Genomic DNA, 19,970 nt, shown 5'->3' with positions numbered 1-19,970 from the left:
GTGATGATCTTTCTCTGACAGTGTGCTAAAGTCTTTCAGCATTTTCTCTTGGACTTTATTTTATACACTTTTTGTCATTTTGATGATCTTTTCTGAGTTACCACTATTTGATCTTATACGTTTCAACTGTGAAGATTAAAAAGTGAATTTACAAGTCCAAAAGTGTCTCAGTGAATGGTGAGTACAATAAAATGCTTATCTTGGCTACTAGTCAAGATGTCCCTATTTTTGATATATTTCTATATTGTATAAAATTCATATTCATAATTTAATTTTTAAATAACATGACATATGCAAAATTAAACTTACTGATTATTATATTTAGCTCATTTACAAATCAGTTTTATAGATTATTATAACTTCATTACTATTTTTCATCCAATGCATAGCAAACTACTCATATATATATACTCATACTACTGGGTAAATACTTATTGAATTAATAATTAGTCAAACCAATTATTATAACTTCATTACTATTTTCCATCCAATGCATAGCGAACTACTCATATATATATATTCATACTACTGGGTAAATACTTATTGAATTAATAATTAGTCAAACCAATAATTAGGAGTTCCATGAGAAATCAACAAATCACCAGCTTCAGAATCTCTGATCTTGGTCTGGTTCATCTTCATATAATCATTCCACACTGCTAGCTTTCCAGGAAGTTATATAACCTTCTGACTTAGAACGACTGTATTTCACACCAGAAGGCACTGCATAATCACCTGCTGAAAAGTGGAGAAAAATGAACAGCAACAAAGTTTATCAGAATTACTTACACTAAGACTGTAACTAAAGGAAAATAAAATAGGAAAAACTTTGGTTACATTTAGTTATACAAAAATCTAGTATCCTCTCATTTCCCCCATGTATTGACAAATTGGATCAGGGAGACAAAGAATAGGGAATAAGCTTAGGAAAATATTTTAATTCTGAATTCAATGAAAAGCCCATATCAATCTTGTATATCAATAAAAGAATATCACCACCATTCAGAGGTGCACCTATAAAACCTGTGCCTATTCCTATTCTCCTCCTCTATGAAGATACTAATAGAGATAATGAGGATATGCTGGAGTTTGAATTTTATTTTTTAACTTTACAATATTGTATTGGTTTTGCCATATATCAAAATGAATCCGCCACAGGTATACATGTGTTCCCCATCCCGAACCCTCCTTCCTCCTCCCTCCCCATACCATCCCTCTGGGTCGTCCCAGTGCACCAGCCTCAAGCATCCAGTATCATGAAGTTTGAATTTTAAAATAATGATCACATTTAACATACATGAAATTTCAAATAGTTTTCAAAGAAGCTATTTAAATAGCCAGTCAATAGCAATCCAGGAGCAGAAAAATGGTTATCCAGGCTTTTTAATGTCAGTGCTATTTGTAAAACCTGAAATACATTCTTCTTTAGGAATTGCTAATTGCTGATATTCCTGGCAACTCTGGCAATGAAGACTGCATATTAGAAAACCTTCATCCACCATACATTCTATGGACATTCACTGATTCTTTCTTTGACAACATAATGTGATGTAGATAATAAGCTATTGTGAAAGGAAGTCCTAGTTGCCTGAAGGAAATTATAAACTCTCCCCTTTTAAAGGATATAAAGTAAATGAAGAATACTCCTTTCATCTGCCACCCATTACATCTCCATTTACTTCTCCAGGGACTATAAATTATTTACAACCCAGAATTTCAAGTGGAAATCTTGTCATTCTGTACATAAAATTTCAAAAGTTGTCTTTCAAATGTTGATGAAGGAAATAACTCCTGAAAAGCATTAGAGCATTTTACTCCATATTTTAGGACTAATGGAGATCCTTTCCAATTTTAAGGTAATCATCAGGAAAGAATTCCCTTTAAACAAGAAAGCAAGAATAAGAAATGAAAAATATATATATATATATAAAACAAGAAAGTGAAGCGTTCTGTTTCTTCTCATATAGCAGGTGAGAAGAACAAGATTATAGTTAACCAATTGATTTTTGCTCTCTCATTTAATTTATTGGTTGAAGAATAAAATAATAGTGAATATTGGGAACCATTTATTTTCAAATTCATCTATGTCTCTGAGATTTCTAATATGAATGGAAGAGCTGTTTAATTGGCCAGATGGCAAGAAATATATTTTAAGGTAGAATCAACCAAAAAAGGCCAAAACAACCATATGACTGACTGAAAAAAAGTATCCATTGACTTATGTGTGTTGTCATATTTTCCCAATTTGGGGGAAAAAAATCAGTCTAGGTATAAACACAATCAAGGGGGGGGGGGTGGCAGAAAAAAAAGGTCTTCTAGAATGGTACATAAACCATCAACATTTCAGCAAACACAAATGCATTTTGTGTCAGATTTCTATCAAAGAAAAGAAATGCCACCCTCTCTGAACTTTTGAATAACTGACTAATGTCACAAGGGAGAGAGAAGCTCAAACATATTCCCAAATCCTGCATAATAATTCCAGATTCACTATTTCAGATGAAAAAATTATTAACTGTATAGTCATTGAACAGTAAACACATCCAAAGCAGACTATTGACTACAAATATAACTTTTAAATTAGGCAAAATAACATTTCTTGTCAGCACATTTGCTGTTAGGATCCAAATACAGGTAAAATAATTTCCATGTTCATAAAACATATAAGTGTCATCTGCCCCTTTACACAAAGGCATCGTAATGAGGCATGCTCAATAACATTGGTTTTACACTTATTTATTCACAATGCTTACCCAATTCCTTGTGTAACCAATGGCTTACAACAATATTTATTTTTATAAGATTGAAAACTTACCAGTTAAATGCAGGCACATGTTATCATTTATTCTGGGGTTACTGAAAGGTAGGACAACTGACCATGGTTCAGGATGTAGTTTTCAACAGGGAATGAGAGTGAAACTAACAGGTCCACATGCAACAAAGGCTATGATCTTGCACTCAATTAAATTAACTGAGCTGACTCAATAAATGAACTTAAATTAATTGAACATGTGCACGTTTGTCAATCAGATTAGAATGGGTTGACATGAATAGGAAAATAAATAGAATAAACTTAGCATAAAAGTTCAAATGATGAGTTTCGATAGCTATGAGATTCTCCAGGCAAGAATCCAGGAGTGGGTACCCATTCCCCTCTCCAGGGGATCTTCCTGACCCAAAGGTCGAACCCACAAAAAATCCCAAATAAAAAAAGCATTAATGGCAGGATCACTGTTGGTTTATCAACTAAGGCTATAGGAGGTTAAATAATTTAATTGTTTTAGTCAAATTATTTTAGGAGAAGTATAGTGTGGTTAATGGTTTCATTATACACACATTATTAAGTTATGTCAAACATTTTTAGAATTTCTAAAAGCAAACAAACACACTATTTCCAACTGACTTAGAATAGTGATGTGTGCATATATAATAAATTCATACAAGTGGCCAGAGACAATATTGAAAATTGACTTGTAATTTTTATATTAAATACTTTAAATTATGAGGAAAAACTAGACAAGTGAGGCTTTCATCAATTAATTTGATAGAGTATTTCTGAGTGTTACATTGTTAAGAAAATGATCAATTATTGGAACTACTGGAAACTGGAAACATGCACCTGTACATGAGTCACATTGTATGTGATGGAAAATATGGTCAATGTCACCATGATGAAAACATTAGGAGGGACAATATCTATAGTTATATTATTGCAAACTTACTAGTGAATGAATGGCATTGTTTATCCATTCTTTCAGAACCATCATGTGATGAAGAATAGGTATCTTTCTAAAATCAAAAAAGAAAATGAATTATTGTACTCATAAAAACTGCTTGCACAATTATTAATGCAGTTTGTATTTATTAAAACAATAACCCTGTATACGAGGCAGCAAAAGAGACACTGATGTATAGAAGAGTTTTTTGGACTCTGTGGGAGAGGGAGAGGGTGGGAAGATTTGGGAGAATGGCATTGAAACATGTATAAAATCATATATGAAACGAGTCGCCAGGCCAGGTTCGATGCATGATACTGGATGCTTGGGCCTGGTGCACTGGGACGACCCAGAGGGATGGTACGGGGAGGGAGGAGGGAGGAGGGTTCAGGATGGGGAACACTTGTATACCTGTGTCAGATTCATGTTGATATATGGCAAAACCAGTACAATATTGTAAAGTTAAAAAATAAAATTAAATTAAAAAAATAATAAAGAATAAATAAAGCCCCAAAAAACTGTATTATTCACTGTTATTTTTCATCCCTTATTTATGAATTGATAAGAAAATGTAAAACAATAATATTATTTCCCAAAATAAATATATTAACGTTACAAAGATATTCAAGAACGAATCTGCCAAAACATATTTCTTATTCCTTAAAAGCATCCCTGAATTACATGGAAGTCAATTAATAAGTATGATCTGAGACACGCTCAGAATCTGGAATGAAAATCAAGCCAACAGTTAAATAGTTGAAGTGGAATAAAATTAATCTTAAAGCCAAGTAAAACAAGAGATAGCTAGCAATGCACACCTGACAACTTTTGCTGAGAGTTTGTTCAATTTCACCCTTCAGAATCATTTTCTTAACACAGATTTGTTCTTACAAACAAAGTGGTGGTTGGCATCATCTATAGTTCTAAAAGACCAGATGTATGGACCATTAAATTATTGCATTAAATAAGCCACCTTAAATATAGAAATACATACATAATACATACAACATAAAAATTCCCAATTTCTCACTCTTCTCAGCCCCTAACAATCACAATTCTATTTTCTGTTTCTATGAATTTGACTAGTCTAGATATGTCCTAAAAGTAGAGTCAAGCATTGTTTATCTTCTGTGACTGACTTGTTTCATTTAGCATAATATCTTCAAGTTTCATTCATATTGTAAAATGTGTCCTAACTTCCTTTATTTTAAACCTAAATGGTATTCCATTGTATGTATGTGCTATGTTTTGTTCATCCACTAATGGATACTTGTGTTGCTTCCATCTTTTGGCTTGTGAATAATGCTGCCACGAACATGAGTATGCAAACATCTCTTCAAGACCTCACTTTCAATTCTTTTTATATATACTCAGATTTGGAATTGTTGGGTCATATATTAATTCCATGTTTTAATTTTTTGAGGAACCATCATATTGTTTTCCATAGCGTATGCATCATTTTACACTCCCATCAACAATGCACAAGGATTTGAATTTATCCACATCCTTTCCAACATTTGTTTTTCTTTTTTTATATTATTTAAATTTATTTATTTTAATTGGAGGCTAATTACTTTACAATATTTTATTGGTTTTGCCATACATCAACATGAATCTGCCACAGGTGTACACGTTCTTCCCATCCTGAACTCCCCTCCCACCTCCCTCCCTGTACTATCCCTCTGGTCATCCCAGTGCACCAGCCCCAAGCATCCTGGTATCATGTGGCTTTGATTTGCATTTCCTTAATGATTACTAGTATTGAGCTTCTTTTTATATGATTGCTAGCCATTTGAAATATACATATATTCTATAAAGAAATAAGAGTTCTGTGTTTATTCTGGATAATATTCCCTTCCAATATATATAATTTGTAAATATTTTCTCCCATCTCATAGGTTGATTTTCACTGTTTATTGTTTATTTTAATGCATTGTTTTTTCAATTCGATTTATCTGCTTTTATTTTTCTGCCTTTGCTTTGGAGTCATGTCAAAGAAATAATTGCCAAATCCAATGTTATGAAGATTTTCCCCTACATTTTTCCTAAGAATTTTACAGTTTTAGCAATTAAATTTAGGTCTTTAATTTGTTTCGACATAATTTTTGTATATGGTATAGGGTAAGGACCCAATTTCATTATTTTGCCTCTGGATATACAGTTTTTATATCACCATTTGTTGAAGAGACTGTCCTTTCTCCATTGAATGATTTTAGCACCCTCATTAAAAATCGTTTGTCCATATGTATAAAAGTTTATTTCTAGGCTCTTCATTATATTCATAATTACTTTTCTTATGACTGCACAGTTTCCTGGCTAAAGAACAACACTCTCCACATTTGTCTTCCCACATGCTTAACCCAAAATGTATCAGTTCTGTTATAGACTGAATGTATGTGCTCCCCCCAAAATCCATATGTTGAAACTCTAATCCCTAATGAGATAGTATTTGGAGATGGGGACTTTTAGAGGTAATTAAGACATAAGTGTGGAGTCTTCATAAAAGGATTAATGCATTTATAAAGTAAAGCATGTGATAGCTTCCTCTCTGCTTTCTAACATGTGAGGATATGGCAATAAGATGGCTGTCTGTAACCAGGAAAAGAGCTTCTACCAAGAACTTGACCATGCTGACACTCAGATCTTGGATTTCCAGCTTCCAGAACTGTGATAAATACATTTTTATTATTTAAGCCACCCAGTCTATGGTATTCTGTTATATCGGCACAAACTGAGTAAGACAACTTGTGGACAGGTCACCTGACACCTTGAGATGATTCTAAATTGTATTGTGACTATCCTTTAATTCTAATGTTTTTCTTAAAATTTGGATACATCATAGAAGTTATTTCTCATATAATTCAGAAAGCACATTCACATCACATTTTACTACTTTTTTTTTTCCTGTAAGTCAAACATATGCACAGTTTTATATTAATTCAGATTCATAAAGTAGATATCAAGCCACTAAATTTACTTACCTAAGATCATGTAGTAATCAACGTAAGACTAGACCTATAATTTCCTTTTATAGTTTTGTGTTCTCACTACTATGTTGCCTTCTAGTCGCATGGTAGTGATTCAATACGTATTTATTGTTTGACTGCTTAAACTTGAATTATTACTCAAAAACTACTCCATAAAACCAATAATCTTGGACAAATAATTGTTTATGAGAGTCTCCTTAACTCTCAGTTGTTATTCAGGAACCATTAATCTCTTCTTTATATTGCAGGTTAATGTAAACATAAGTATGACACATGTAAACAGGAATTTTTGAAATGCTGTAGAAGAACTTCAATATAGTGGTAAGGAATAAATTGCACCACAACTAAATGCAGAAAAATAAACTAAAATTTTCCTAACAGATATTTTTAATTCAAAAAGAAAGAAGCAAAAAATGAAGAAAGGGAGGGTGGGAGACAAAATAAGAAAAGGAGGAAGGGAAGAAATAATAAAAAAAGGAAAAAGAGAGATAATATTAGAGAGAGAGGCCAAACCACATGAAGCACTTTTCACAGTAGATAATATAAGACTGCAATAGATAGTTTTGATTTTCTGCAAACACTTTTTTTTTAAATAATAATATATGATCTACCAAGAGCCAAGCTTGCATGCCTTATGCTTACCTTGACTATTTGATTGAAAAAGGCAATAATTTAGAACTTCAAAGCATGAAATAATTAATATTCTCTTTTTTGTTACTAAAAGAGCTTCATGGTAAATCATTTCTATTAGTCTTCTCTCTGTAACCTATAAAACTAGGCATGGATACACAAACTAGTAGTTAGACTAAGACAGTTAAATATTGCTGCATCTTTAAAACTTGACAGAGGTTGAAAGCAGGGCTTACTACATATGCTGCACCATCGACATGGCATTTTTTTTTTTCCTAACAAAAATGGTCTATATTAAATCTGAATAAGACAAGTAGAGATATAGATATAGAGGGTACAGGGAGGGGGAAGAAGAATGAAGGTAATACAAATGGAATGATAGAAACTTCTAGTATGTTTCATTACAATAACTGGGTGAGAAAATTAAAGTAGCAAATTATAGAACACAGTTGTCATGATAGAGCAAAGAAGTAGATAAGTGTAAAAACTATGCACTTAGTAATAAGACTTTCAAGAGTGTGGTTCCCAAGAATATAAGGGGTGAAACATAGTGCTGACCTGACTTTAAAATAAATAAGTAGCTTAAGATAATGAGAAATGTAGGGATCTAAAATCATACTACACCCAGAGAGATGTCAAATAATAAAATCCAAATAATTTAATAAAAATTAATAAATATAAAGATGTTAATTAGTTTTAGGTGGTTAAAGAAAATACTTGAATACAAAATATCAATATCATTAAACTAGTTTTTCAAGTAACCAGGAGAAAGAAAGATAATTGTAAAAGAATTAATGTATTATGCTTACTAGCCAAAGTAGGTAGACCTGTTCCCCAATTCTGATCATTAGTTCAAAAAGCTACAGTATCTTCCTCTTTCTTCTTCCACATCCAGCTGGTGCTGGCTTTTCTCTCCAGCAGTTTCATAAAGGCAAGCTACAAACAATAGTTGAGGAATAATTTCTGACCAAATGAAATGTTGACTCAGAAATTGTTCCCAGAATAATAGGAACAGAGCACATTAATGAGAGCCAAAATTCTGTCACTATGCCAGAAATAAATATTTCATGAATGAACATATATGTGTATCATTCAGTTCAATTCAGCTCAGTTCAGTCGCTCAGTCATGTCCGACTACTTGTGATCCCATGAATCTCAGCACGCCAGGCCTCCCTGTCCATCAACAACTCGAGGAGTTCACTCAGACTCACATGCATCGAGTCAGTGATGCCATCCAGCCATCTCATCCTCTGTCGTCCCCTTCTCCTCCTGCCCCCAATCCTTCCCAGCATCAGAGTCTTTTCCAATGAGTCAACTCTTCACATGAGGTGGCCAAAGTACTGGAGCTTCAGCTTTACTATCATTCCTTCCAAAGAAATCCCAGGGATGATCTCCTTCAGAATGGACTGGTTGGATCTCCTTGCAGTCCAAGGAACTCTCAAGAGACTTCTCCAACACCACAGTTCAAAACCATCAAATCTTTGGCGCTCAGCTTTCTTCACAGTCCAACTCTCACATCCATACATGACCACAGGAAAAACCATAGCCTTGACTAGACAGACCTTTGTTGGCAAAGTAATGCCTCTGCTTTTGAATATGCTATCTAGGTTGGTCATAACTTTTCTTCCAAGGAGTAAGCGTCTTTTAATTGCATAGCTGCAGTCACCATCTGCAGTGATTTTGGAGCCCAGAAAAATAAAGTCTGACACTGTTTCCACTGTTTCCCCATCTATTTCCCATGAAGTGATGGGACTGGATGCCATGATCTTCGTTTTCTGAATGTTGAGCTTTAAGCCAACTTTTTCACTCTCCTCTTTCACCTTCTTCAAGAGGCTTTTGAGTTCCTCTTCACTTTCTGCCATAAGGGTGGTGTCATCTGCATATCTGAGGTTATTGATATTTCTCCCAGCAATCTTGATACCAGCTTGTGCTTCTTCCAGCCCAGCATTTCTCATGATGTACTCTGCATATAAGTTAAATAAGCAGGGTGACAATATACATCCTTGACATCCTCCTTTTCCTATTTGGAACCAATCTGTTTTTTCATGTCCAGTTCTAACTGTTGCTTCCTGACCTGCAAACAAATTTCTCAAGAGGCAGGTCAGGTGGTCTGGTATTCCCATCTCTTTCAGAATTTTCCACAGTTTATTGTGATCCACACAGTCAAAGCCTTTGGCATAATCAATAAGGCAGAAATAGTTGTTTTTCTGGAACTCTTTTGCTTTTTCCATGATGCAGTGATGTTGGCAATTTGGTCTCTGGTTCTTTTGCCTTTTCTAAAACCGGCTTGAACATCTGGAAGTTCACGGTTCATGTATTGCTGAAGCCTGGCGTGGAGAATTTTGAGCATTACTTTACTAGCGTGTGAGATGAGTGTAATTGTGTGGTAGTTTGAGCATTCTTTGGCATTGCCTTTCTTTGAGATTGGAATAAAAACTGACCTTTTCCAGTCCTGTGGCCACTGCTGAGTTTTCCAAGTTTGCTGGCAAATTGAGTGCATCACTTTCACAGCATCATCTTTTAGGATCTGAAATAGCTTAACTGGAATTCCATCACTTCCACTAGCTTTGTTTGTAGTGATGCTCTCTAAGGCCCACTTGACTTCACATTCCAGGATGTCTTGCTCTAGGTCAGTGATCACACCATCCTGATTATCTGGGTCATGAAGATCTGTTTTGTACAGTTCTTCTGTGTATTTAGTGAAGGGCGGCTGCGACCGGCACATTTAATGCGGGCAGCTACCCCACGTCCGAGGTCAGGGGCAGAAGCCAGGAGGACCCCATGTCCGAGAGGAGGCATCCAAGAGGAGTTACCCCATGTCCGAGGTCAGGGGCAGCGGCCGAGATTGCCAGGCTGCAACGGCGCAGGAACAGCCGAGAGGAGCTACCCCACGCCCGAGGTCAGGGGTGGCATCCAAGAAGAGCTAACACGCGTCTGAGGCTTGGGTGGAGGCTTGGAGGAACTACCCCACGCCCAAGGCCAGGGGCAGTGGCCAGGACAGGCAACACCACCTCCAAAGAGCAGTGGCTGCATGGGCGCAGGAGGGACTAGAGGAGCTATTCCATGTTCAAGGTCAGGAGGGGCGGCCATGAGGAGACACCCCTCCTCCAAGGTAAGGAGCAGCAGCTGTGCTTTGCTGGAGCAGCCATGAAGAGATACCCCACGTCCAAGGTAAGAGAAACCCAAGTAAGATGGTAGGTGTTGCAAGAGAGCATTAGAGGGCAAACACACTGAAATCATAATCACAGAAAACTAGTCAATCTAATCACACTAGGACTACAGCCTTGTCTAACTCAATGAAACTAAGCAATGCCCGTGGGGCCACCCAAGACGGGCGGGTCATGGTGGAGAGGTCTGAAAGAATGTGACAGAATGTGTATCATTAGTGATGACTAATTAATCAGCTCAGTTCAGTGGCTCAGTCATGTCCGACTCTTTGTGACCCCACAGACTGCATCACACCAGGCCTCCCTGTACATCACCAACTCATGGAGTTTACTCAAACTCAGGTCCATTGGTGTCAGTGATGCCATCCGACCATCTCATCCTCTGCTGTCCCCTTCTCCTCCTACCTTCAACTTTCCCAGCATCAGGGTCTTTGCAAATGAGTCAGTTCTTCACATCCAATGGCCAAATTATTGGAGTTTCAGCTTCAGCATCAGTCCTTCCAAAGAATATTCAGAACATATTTCCTTTAGGATAGACTGGTTGGATCTCCTTGCAGACCAAGAGATTCTCAAGAGTCTTCTCGAACACAACACTTCAAAAGCATTAATTCGTCGGTGATCAGCTCTCTTTATAGTCGAACTCTCACATCCATACATGACTACTTGAAAAACCATAGCTTTGACTAGACAGACCTTTGTTGGCACAGTAATGTCTCTACTTTTTTTTAATAAATTAATTTCTTTTATTTATTTTTATTATAAATGTATTTATTTTAATGGAGGCTAATTACTTTACAATATTGTAGTGGCTTTTGCCATGCATTCACATGAATCAGCCATGGGTGTACATGTGTACCCATCCTGAAACCCCCTCCTGCCTCCCTCTCCATCCCATCCCTCAGGGTCATCCCAGTGCACCAGCCCTGAGTGCCCTGTCTCATGCATCGAGCCTGGACTGGTGATCTATTTAACATATGGTAATATACATGTTTCAATGCTATTCTCTCAAGTCATCCCACCTTCACCTTCTCTCACTGAGTCCTAAAGTCTATTATTTACATCTGTGTCTCTTTTGCTGTCTTACATATAGGGTCATAATTACCATTATTCTAAATTATATATATATATAATGCTGTCTATATATATATATATATATATATATATATATATATAATGCTGTCTATATATATATATATATATATATATATATATATATATATATATGTATGCTGTCTAGGATGGTCATAGCTTTTCTCTCAAGGAGCAAGCATCAATTAATGTCTTGGCTGCAATCACCATTTGCAGTGAATTTGGAGCCGAAACGTATAAAATATGCCACTGTTTCCATTGCATCCCCATCTATTTGCCAGGAAATGATGGGACCAAATGCCATGATCTTAGTTTTCTGAATGTTGAGTTTTAATTCAACTTTTTCACTCTCTTCTTTCACTATCATCAAAAAGCTCTTTAGTTCTCCTTTGCTTTCTGCCATACAGGTGGTGCCATCTGCATATCTGAGGTTATTGATATTTCTCCAGGAAATCTTGATTCCAGCTTGTGCTTCATTCAGCCCAGTGTTTTTCATGATGTACTATGCATATAAGTTAAATAAGCAGGGTAACAATATACAGTTTAGACATACTCCTTTTGAGATTTGGAACCAGTCTGTCATTCCATGTCTAGTTCTAATTGTTGCTTCTTGACCTACATACAGATTTCTCAGGAGGCAGGTAAGGTGATCTGGTATGCCAATCTCTTGAAGAATCTTTCCACAGTTTGTTGAGGTCCACACAGTCAAAGACTTTGGCATAGTCAATAAAGCAGAAGTAGATTTTTTTTTTTTTTCTGGAACTCTCTCGCTAGTTTGATGATCCAACAGATATTGAAAATTTGATATCTGGTTCCTCTGCCTTTTATAAATCCAGCTTGAACATCTGGAAGTTCACAGTTCATGTACTGTTGAACCCTGGCTTGGAGAATTCTGAGCATTACTTTGTTAGCATGTGAAATGAGTGTAACTGTGCAGTAGTTTGAGCATTCTTTGGCATTGCCTTTCTTTGGGATTGGAATGAAAATTGACCTTTTCCAGTCCTATGGCAAGGGTTGAGTTTTCCAAATTTGCTGGCATATTGAGTGCAGCATTTTCAGAGAAACGTCTTTCAGAATTTGAAATAGCTCAACTGGAATTCCATCACCTCCACTAGCTTTATTCATAATGATGCTTCATAAGGCCAACTTGACTTCACATTCCAGGATGTCTGGCTCTAGGTGAGTGATCACACCATCGTGATTATCTGGGTCATGAAGATCTTTTTTGTATAGTTCTTCTGTGTATTCTTGCCACCTCTTCTTAGTATCTTCTGCTTCTTTTAGGTGCATACCATTTCTGTTCTTTATCCAGCCCATCTTTGCATGAAATGTTCCCTTGGTGTCTCTAATTTTCTTGAAGAGATCTCGAGTCTTTCCCATTCTGTTGTTTTCCTCTATTTCTTTGCATTGATCACTGAGGAAGGCTTGCTTATCTCTCCTTGGTATTCTTTGGAACCCTGCATTTAGTTGCTTACATCCTTCCTTTTCTCCTTTGCTTTTCACTTCTCTTCTTTTTGCAGCTATTTGTAAGGCCTCCCCAGACAGCCATTTTGCTTCTTTGCATTTCTTTTCCATGAGGATGGTCTTGATCCCTGTCTCCTGTACAATGTCATGAACCTCTGCCCATAGTTCATCAGGCACTCTATCTAACAGATCTAGTCCCTTAAATCTATTTCTCACTTCCACTGTATAATCATAAGGGATTTGATTTAGGTCATACCTGAATGGTCTAGTGGTTTTCCCTACTTTCTTCAATTTAAGTATGAATTTGGCAATAAGGATTTCGTTATCTGAGCCACAGTCAGCTCCCAGTCTTGTTTTTGCTGACTGTATAGAGTTTCTCCATCTTTGGCTGCAAAGAATGTAATCAATCTGATTTCGGTGTTGACCATCTGGTGATGTCCATATGTAGAGTCTTCTTTTGTGTTGTTTGAAGCAGGTGTTTGCTATGACCAATGTGTTCTCTTGGCAAAAATCTATTAGCCTTTGCCCTGCTTCATTCCATATTCCAAGGCCAAATTTACCTGTTACCCCAGGTGTTTCTTGACTTCCCATTTTGCATTCCAGGCTTCTATAATGAAAAGGACAACTTTTTTTGGGTGTTAGTTCTAAAAGTTCTTGTAGGTCTTCATAGAACCGTTCAAGTTCAGCTTCTTTAGCATTACTGGTTGGGGCATAGACTTGGATTACTGTGATATTAAATGGTTTGCCTTGGAAATAAACAGAAATCATCCTGTCGTTTTTTAGATTGCATCCACGTACTGCATTTCGGACTCATTTGTTGATCATGATGGCTACTCCATTTCTTCTAAGGGATTCCTGCACACAGTAGTAGATATAATGCTTATCTGATTTAAATTCACCCATTCCAGTCCATTTAGTTTGCTTATTCCTAGAATGTCGATGTTCACCCTTGCCATCTCCTGTTTGACCACTTCCAATTTGCCTTGATTCATGGACCTAGCATTCCAGGTTCCTATGCAATATTGCTCTTTACAGCATCAGATCTTGCTTCTATCACCAGTCACATCCACAACCGTGTATTGTTTTTGCTTTGGCTCCATCCCTTCATTCTTTCTGGAGTTATTTCTCGACTGATCTCCAGTAGCATATTGGGAACCTACAGACCTGGGGAGTTCCTCTTTCAGTATCCTATCTTTTTGCCTTTTCATACTGTTCATGGGGTTCTCAAGGCAAAAGTACTGAAGTGGTTTGCCATTCCCTTCTCCAGTAGACCACATTCTGTGAGAAGAATACAGAGAAGAACTATACAAAAAAGATCTTCATGACCAAGATAATCACGATGGTGTGATCACTGACCTAGAGCCAGACAACCCGGAATGTCAAGTCAAGTAGGCCTTAGAAAACATCACTATGAACAAAGCTACTGGAGGTGATGGAATTCTAGTTGAGGTATTTCAAATCCTGAAAGATGATGCTGTGAAAGTGCTGCACTCAATACACCAGCAAATTAGAATACTCAGCAGTGGCCACAGGACTGGAAAAAGGTCAGTTTTCATTCCAATCACAAAGAAAGGCAATTCCAAAGAATGCTCAAACTACCACACAATTGTACTCATTTCACATGCCAGTAAAGTAATGCTCAAAATTCTCCAAGCCAGGCCTCAGCAATACGAGAACCGTGAACTTACAGATGTTCAAGCTGGTTTCAGAAAAGGCAGAGGAACTGGAGATCAAATTGCCAGCATCCCCTGGATCATGGAAAAAGCAAGAGAGTTCCAGAAAAACATCTATTTCTGCTTTATTGACTATGCCAAAGCCTTTGACTGTGTGGATCACAACGAACTGTGGAAAATTCTGAAAGAGATGGGAATACCAGACCACCTGACCTGCCTCTTCAGAAACCTATATGCAGGTCAGGAAGCAACAGTTAAAACTGGACATGGAACAACAGACTGGTTCCAAATAGGAAAAGGAGCATGTCAAGGCTTGATATTGTCAACCTGATTATTTGACTTATATGCAGAGTACATGATGAGAAACGCTGGGCTGGAAGAAGCACAAGCTGGAATCAAGATTGCCAGGAGAAATATCAGTAACCTCAGATATGCAAATGACACCACCCTTATGGCAGAAAGTGAAGATGAACTACAAAGCCTCTTGATGAAAGTGAGAGAGGAACGTGAAAAAGTTGGCTTAAAGCTCAACATTCAGAAAACGAAGATCATGGCATCTGGTCCCACACTTCATGGGAAATAGATGGGAATCAGTGGAAACAGTGTCAGACTTTATTTTTTGTGCTCCAAAATCACTGCAGATGATGACTGCAGCCATGAAATTAGAGACACTTACTCCATGGAAGTAAAGTTATGACCAACCTAGATAGAATATTGAAAAGCAGAGACATTACTTTGCCAACAAAGGTCCGTCTAGTCAGTTCTATGGTTTTTCCAGTGGTCATGTATGGATGTGAGATTTGAACTGTGAAGAAAGCTGAGTGCCGAAGAGTTGATGCCTTTGAACTGTGGTGTTGGAGAAGTATCTTGAGAGTCCCTTGGACTGCAAGGAGATCCAACCAGTCCATTCTAAAGGAGATCAGCCCTGGGTGTTCATTGGAAAGACTGATGCTAAAGCAGAAACTCCAGTACTTTGGCTGCCTCATTCGAAGTGTTGACTCATTGGAAAAGGCTCTGATGCTGGGAGGGATTGGGGGCAGACGGAAAAGGGGACGACAGAGGATGAGATGGGTGGATGGCATCACCGACTCATTGGACGTGAGTTTGAGTGAACTCTGGGAGTTGATGATGGACAGGGAGGCCTGTCGTGCTGCAGTTCATGGGGTCTCAAAAAGTCGGACACAACAGCGTGACTGAACTGAAATGAACTGAATGACTTGTTATTTTGGAACTAAATTTTAATAGAGCTTGGTGTTCATTATTGATATCCACTCATGTTTCAGAATCTCTGAGTGGACAGACCATGAACTATGATAGTTCTTTCTATGACAGGCTACGTTAGTTTGTAGATGCTCCATCTGGGCATTACCATTCTTATTGCTCTAATACCATCTCTTCCAATAAAGAAGAAACTGGAAAAATATTTTCTTGCACCATAAGCTTCAGCTCTATGACAAAGGAAACAGCTGACCTTTGACCCAATGGTAACAAGTCCATACCATGATATATTCAGGGATATCAGATAGTTTTATAAATCAACTCCAACTTCAGCATGCTCAGTAGCTCACATTACTCACTCTTGTTATGGAGAGTAACCTAGTAAATCAGTTCATTCATTCACACATTCATGTTTTTATCATAGAATTTTTGAGCACCTACACTGAACGTATTTGAAATTTGATTCTTTGGATTAGTTATCTACTTTTCCTTATTTATCAGTTACTTCATTTTTAAATGGGGCATGATGATAGTAAGCATAGTGTTAGTCACTTAGTCATGTCCAACTCTTTGTGACCCCATGAACTGTAGCCCACCAGACTTCTCTGTCCATAGAATTCTCCAGGCAAAAATATTTGGGTGAGTTGCCATTCCCTTATCCAGGAGATCTTCCTGAACCATGGATCAAATCCAGGCCTTCTGCACCTCAAGTAGATCCTTGACTGTGTGAGCTACCAGGGGAGCCCATAATGATAATTGCATCAAAGGGAGTGTGAGAATTACATGAGATAAAGTAAAATGTTTAAAATGGCTACTGAATATATACTAAAAAATTTACATCATGTTACATATATCAATACCATTATTACTCATTACTACACAGTAGGCTATTGCCAGGTACTGGAGACAGAGTGGTAAACAAGGCAATCATCACCCAATATTTTAAGGAATTTAGAATCTAGCTCAAAAAGACTAAATATATTGAAGCCAACCACAAACTGCCTTCTTCCCCAATTCTCACTTTCTACTAGTGGAATTCTACTTAGAAAATCCAAACCTTGGACTTAACCTTCATGTTTTGCCACTAACATTGCATAAGGGAATTCAGGGCTCCCTTTCTACCTATATTCTTCCCTTATATCCATCCTAAATCAATATGGCAGCTAGCAGGTGGTGTTTCTAAATGAAGAGATAGAAAATATAGCCCTAAACCAAGAGTATTAATGAATAGTTTATTTGATATACAGATCCCAAGGTCCTGCTATATAGTTGTATATAATTCTATTATTTAAGCTGAGGTCTTCCACTACTGTATCAATAACAATTTGTGACAAGGGTAAATTAGACTTTCCACTTCCCCTGGTAAGGCTTACCTACTAAGAAGCTGATTAAAAAAAAAAAAAAAAAGTTCATGTAATCCTGTTTCTAGTACAGGGAAGAAAAGATTCCAAATAAGAACTAATTACAACAGAAGAACTAGAATAAAGAGAAAACAACGTTAAATATACCTCTTTTTGAGACTGATCAGAGTCACTTTGAGAAAGATTTTGTTGCAGGCTCTTGTGTCTGTGAACGAGGATTTCCTTTACTTGTTCTGTTGTTCCTCTTTCTCCTGGAAGGGTATACCTATTATATGTTGGAGCCTGGTCAAAGTACACAACACAGAGGTTTCATAATTAAAGTGCCAAGAATATGAACATTAATGAATAAACTCAATCTATATGTTAATAAAATGAACATAATTGTTATTGTGTAAAATGTATTAGAATTTGTCAAAGAAGTTCAAGAATACATGAAACTTTTTATCATTTTTTATAATCCTGCATTAAGCTAAGGATTTGAGGAATATTTATCATCTAAACATATTCAAAATTTCTGCAGCTAAAAAGATTGTAAAAATGTAACAGAACAAAATATTACATTTAATCTCATTTAAACTATATTTCAACTGTTCATCAACTTCTTGATGAAGGTGAAAGAGGAGAGTGACAAAGCTGGCTTAAAACTCAACATTCAAAAAACTAATATCACAGCATCCCTTCACATAACTTCATGGCAAATAGATGGAGAAACAATAGAAACAGTGAAAGATTTTATTTTCTTGGGCTCCAAAATCACTGCAGATGACAACTGCAGCCATGAAATTAAAAAAATACTTGCTCCTTGGAAGAAAAGCTGTGACAAACCTAGACAGTATATTAGAAAGCATAGACCTCACATTGTCAACAAAGGTTCATATGGTCAAAGCTATGGTTTTTTCCAGTAGTCAGGCATGGATGTGAAAGTTGGACCATAAAGATGCATGAGGACCGATGAATTGATACTTTCAAGCTGTGGTTCTGGAGAAGACTCTTGAGAGTTCCTTGGACAGGCAAGAAGATCAAAACCCAAAGGAAATCAGTCCTGAATATTCATTGGAAAGACTGATGCTAAAGTTGGAACTCCAATACTTTGGCCACTTGATATGAAGAGCCAACTCATTGGAAAAGACCCTGATTCTGGGAAAGACTGAGGTCAGTAGGAGAAGGGTTTGATAGAGGATGAGATGGTTGGATGGCATCACTGACTCAGTGGATATGACTTTGAGCCAACTCTGGAAAATAGAGAAGAACAGGGAAGCCTGTTGTGCTGCAGTCAATGGCATCACAGAGTTGGACACAACTGAGTAACTGAACAACAGCAACAACAAACAATGTTTACTTTATAATCACATTTTAGAGATTTTGATGATACTTTTGAAACTGAGTATGTGTCCCAATTTTGGTGACTGAATTAGATCACCTTTAGAAAATATTTTTTTTTTTACTTTTTCACAAAGGAAAAAAAAAAAATGAATACAAACTACCTCTAATTAAAAACCCATTACCTTTAGATGGAAGAAAAAAGCAATGTAGGAGGAAATAGTGATGAAAGCTAGACTTATCTGAATGTATCCTGCACTATACATTGAACAGTTGCACTAAAAATATTTTATGTAATTTTTTAAAAGAAGAAAAATTGAAAACAAAACTGAGTTCCAGTCAAGATAGAGTAACAGAGATCATATTTATCCTGTCTCCTGAAGCAAACCAATAGAAAAAACTATAGCAGAAACAGAAGCAGAAGAGATTAAGAGATGGCAAGAATACACAAAACTATACAAACAAGGGCTTGATGACCCAGATAACCACTATGGTGTGGTCATTTACCTATCACCAGACATCCTGGAGTGTGAAGTCAAGTGAGCCTGAGGAAGCATTACTATAAACAAAGCTAGTGGAGGTGATGGAATTTCAGCTAAACTACTTCAAATCCTAAAAGATGATGTTGTGAAAATGCACTCAATATGCCAAAAAATTTAGAAAACTCAGCAGTGGCCACAGGACCAGAAAAGGTCAATTTTCATGCCAATTCCAAAGAAGGGTAAGGTCAAAGAATGTTTAGGCTACCATACAACTGCACTCGTTTCACATGGTGGTAAGTTTATGCTCAAAATCCTTCAAACTAGGCTTCAGAAGTATGTGAACCAAGAATCAAGATGTACAAGTTGGCTTTAGAAAAGGCAGAGGAACCAGAGATCAAATTGCCAACATCCATTGGATCGTAGAGAAAGCAAGGGAATTCCAGAAGAGTATCTACTTCTGTTTCATGGAATATGCTAATATGCTAAAGACTTTCTGTGAATCACAAAAAAAAAAAAAAAAAAAAAACTGTGGAAAAATTTTAAAGAGATGGGAATACCAGACCACCTTACCTATTTCCTGAGAAACTTGTGTGAATTTCAAGAAGCAACAATGAGAACCAGACATGGAAAAGCAGACTGGCTCCAATGAAATATGACAATGCTGTATATTGTCACCCTGATTATTTAACTTCTGTGCAGAGTACAGTAGGACAGGGTTTTCATGGTGGTTCAGTGGGTAACGAATCCACCTGAGATGTAGGACACCCTGGTTTGATCTCTGGGTCAGGAAGATCCCCTGGAGAAGAAAATGGCAACCCACTCCAGTACTCTTGCCTGGAGAATCTCATGGAGAGAGTACCCTA

At 36.9% G+C, this 19,970-nt stretch overlaps 1 protein-coding gene across 4 annotated transcripts in view; it reads right to left on the bottom strand.

Annotated features, from left to right (window-relative positions):
- Window positions 1-299: 299 nt before the first annotated feature.
- The window catches only part of LOC147340705 (sodium/hydrogen exchanger 2-like), a 175,528-nt gene continuing 155,857 nt past the window's right edge, over window positions 300-19,970 (bottom strand). For all 4 annotated transcript variants that reach the window (XM_086389887.1, XM_086389890.1, XM_086389886.1 and 1 more), the window contains 3 exons: window positions 17,453-17,587; window positions 3,723-3,789; window positions 300-738 (listed from right to left, as the gene is read on the bottom strand). In XM_086389887.1, coding sequence (XP_086246013.1) covers window positions 647-738; window positions 3,723-3,789; window positions 17,453-17,587 — 294 coding nt within the window. In that variant the 3' untranslated portion in view covers window positions 300-646. The remainder of the gene's footprint in view (window positions 739-3,722; window positions 3,790-17,452; window positions 17,588-19,970) is intronic.

Source organism: Bos grunniens, chromosome X (genome assembly GCF_055505025.1).
Source record: "Bos grunniens cultivar Pamir isolate PY7600 chromosome X, Bosgru_T2T1.0, whole genome shotgun sequence".
NCBI lineage: Eukaryota > Metazoa > Chordata > Mammalia > Artiodactyla > Bovidae > Bos > Bos grunniens.
Note: the sequence above shows the minus strand (reverse complement) of the source record. Positions and strands in the feature narration are given on the sequence as shown.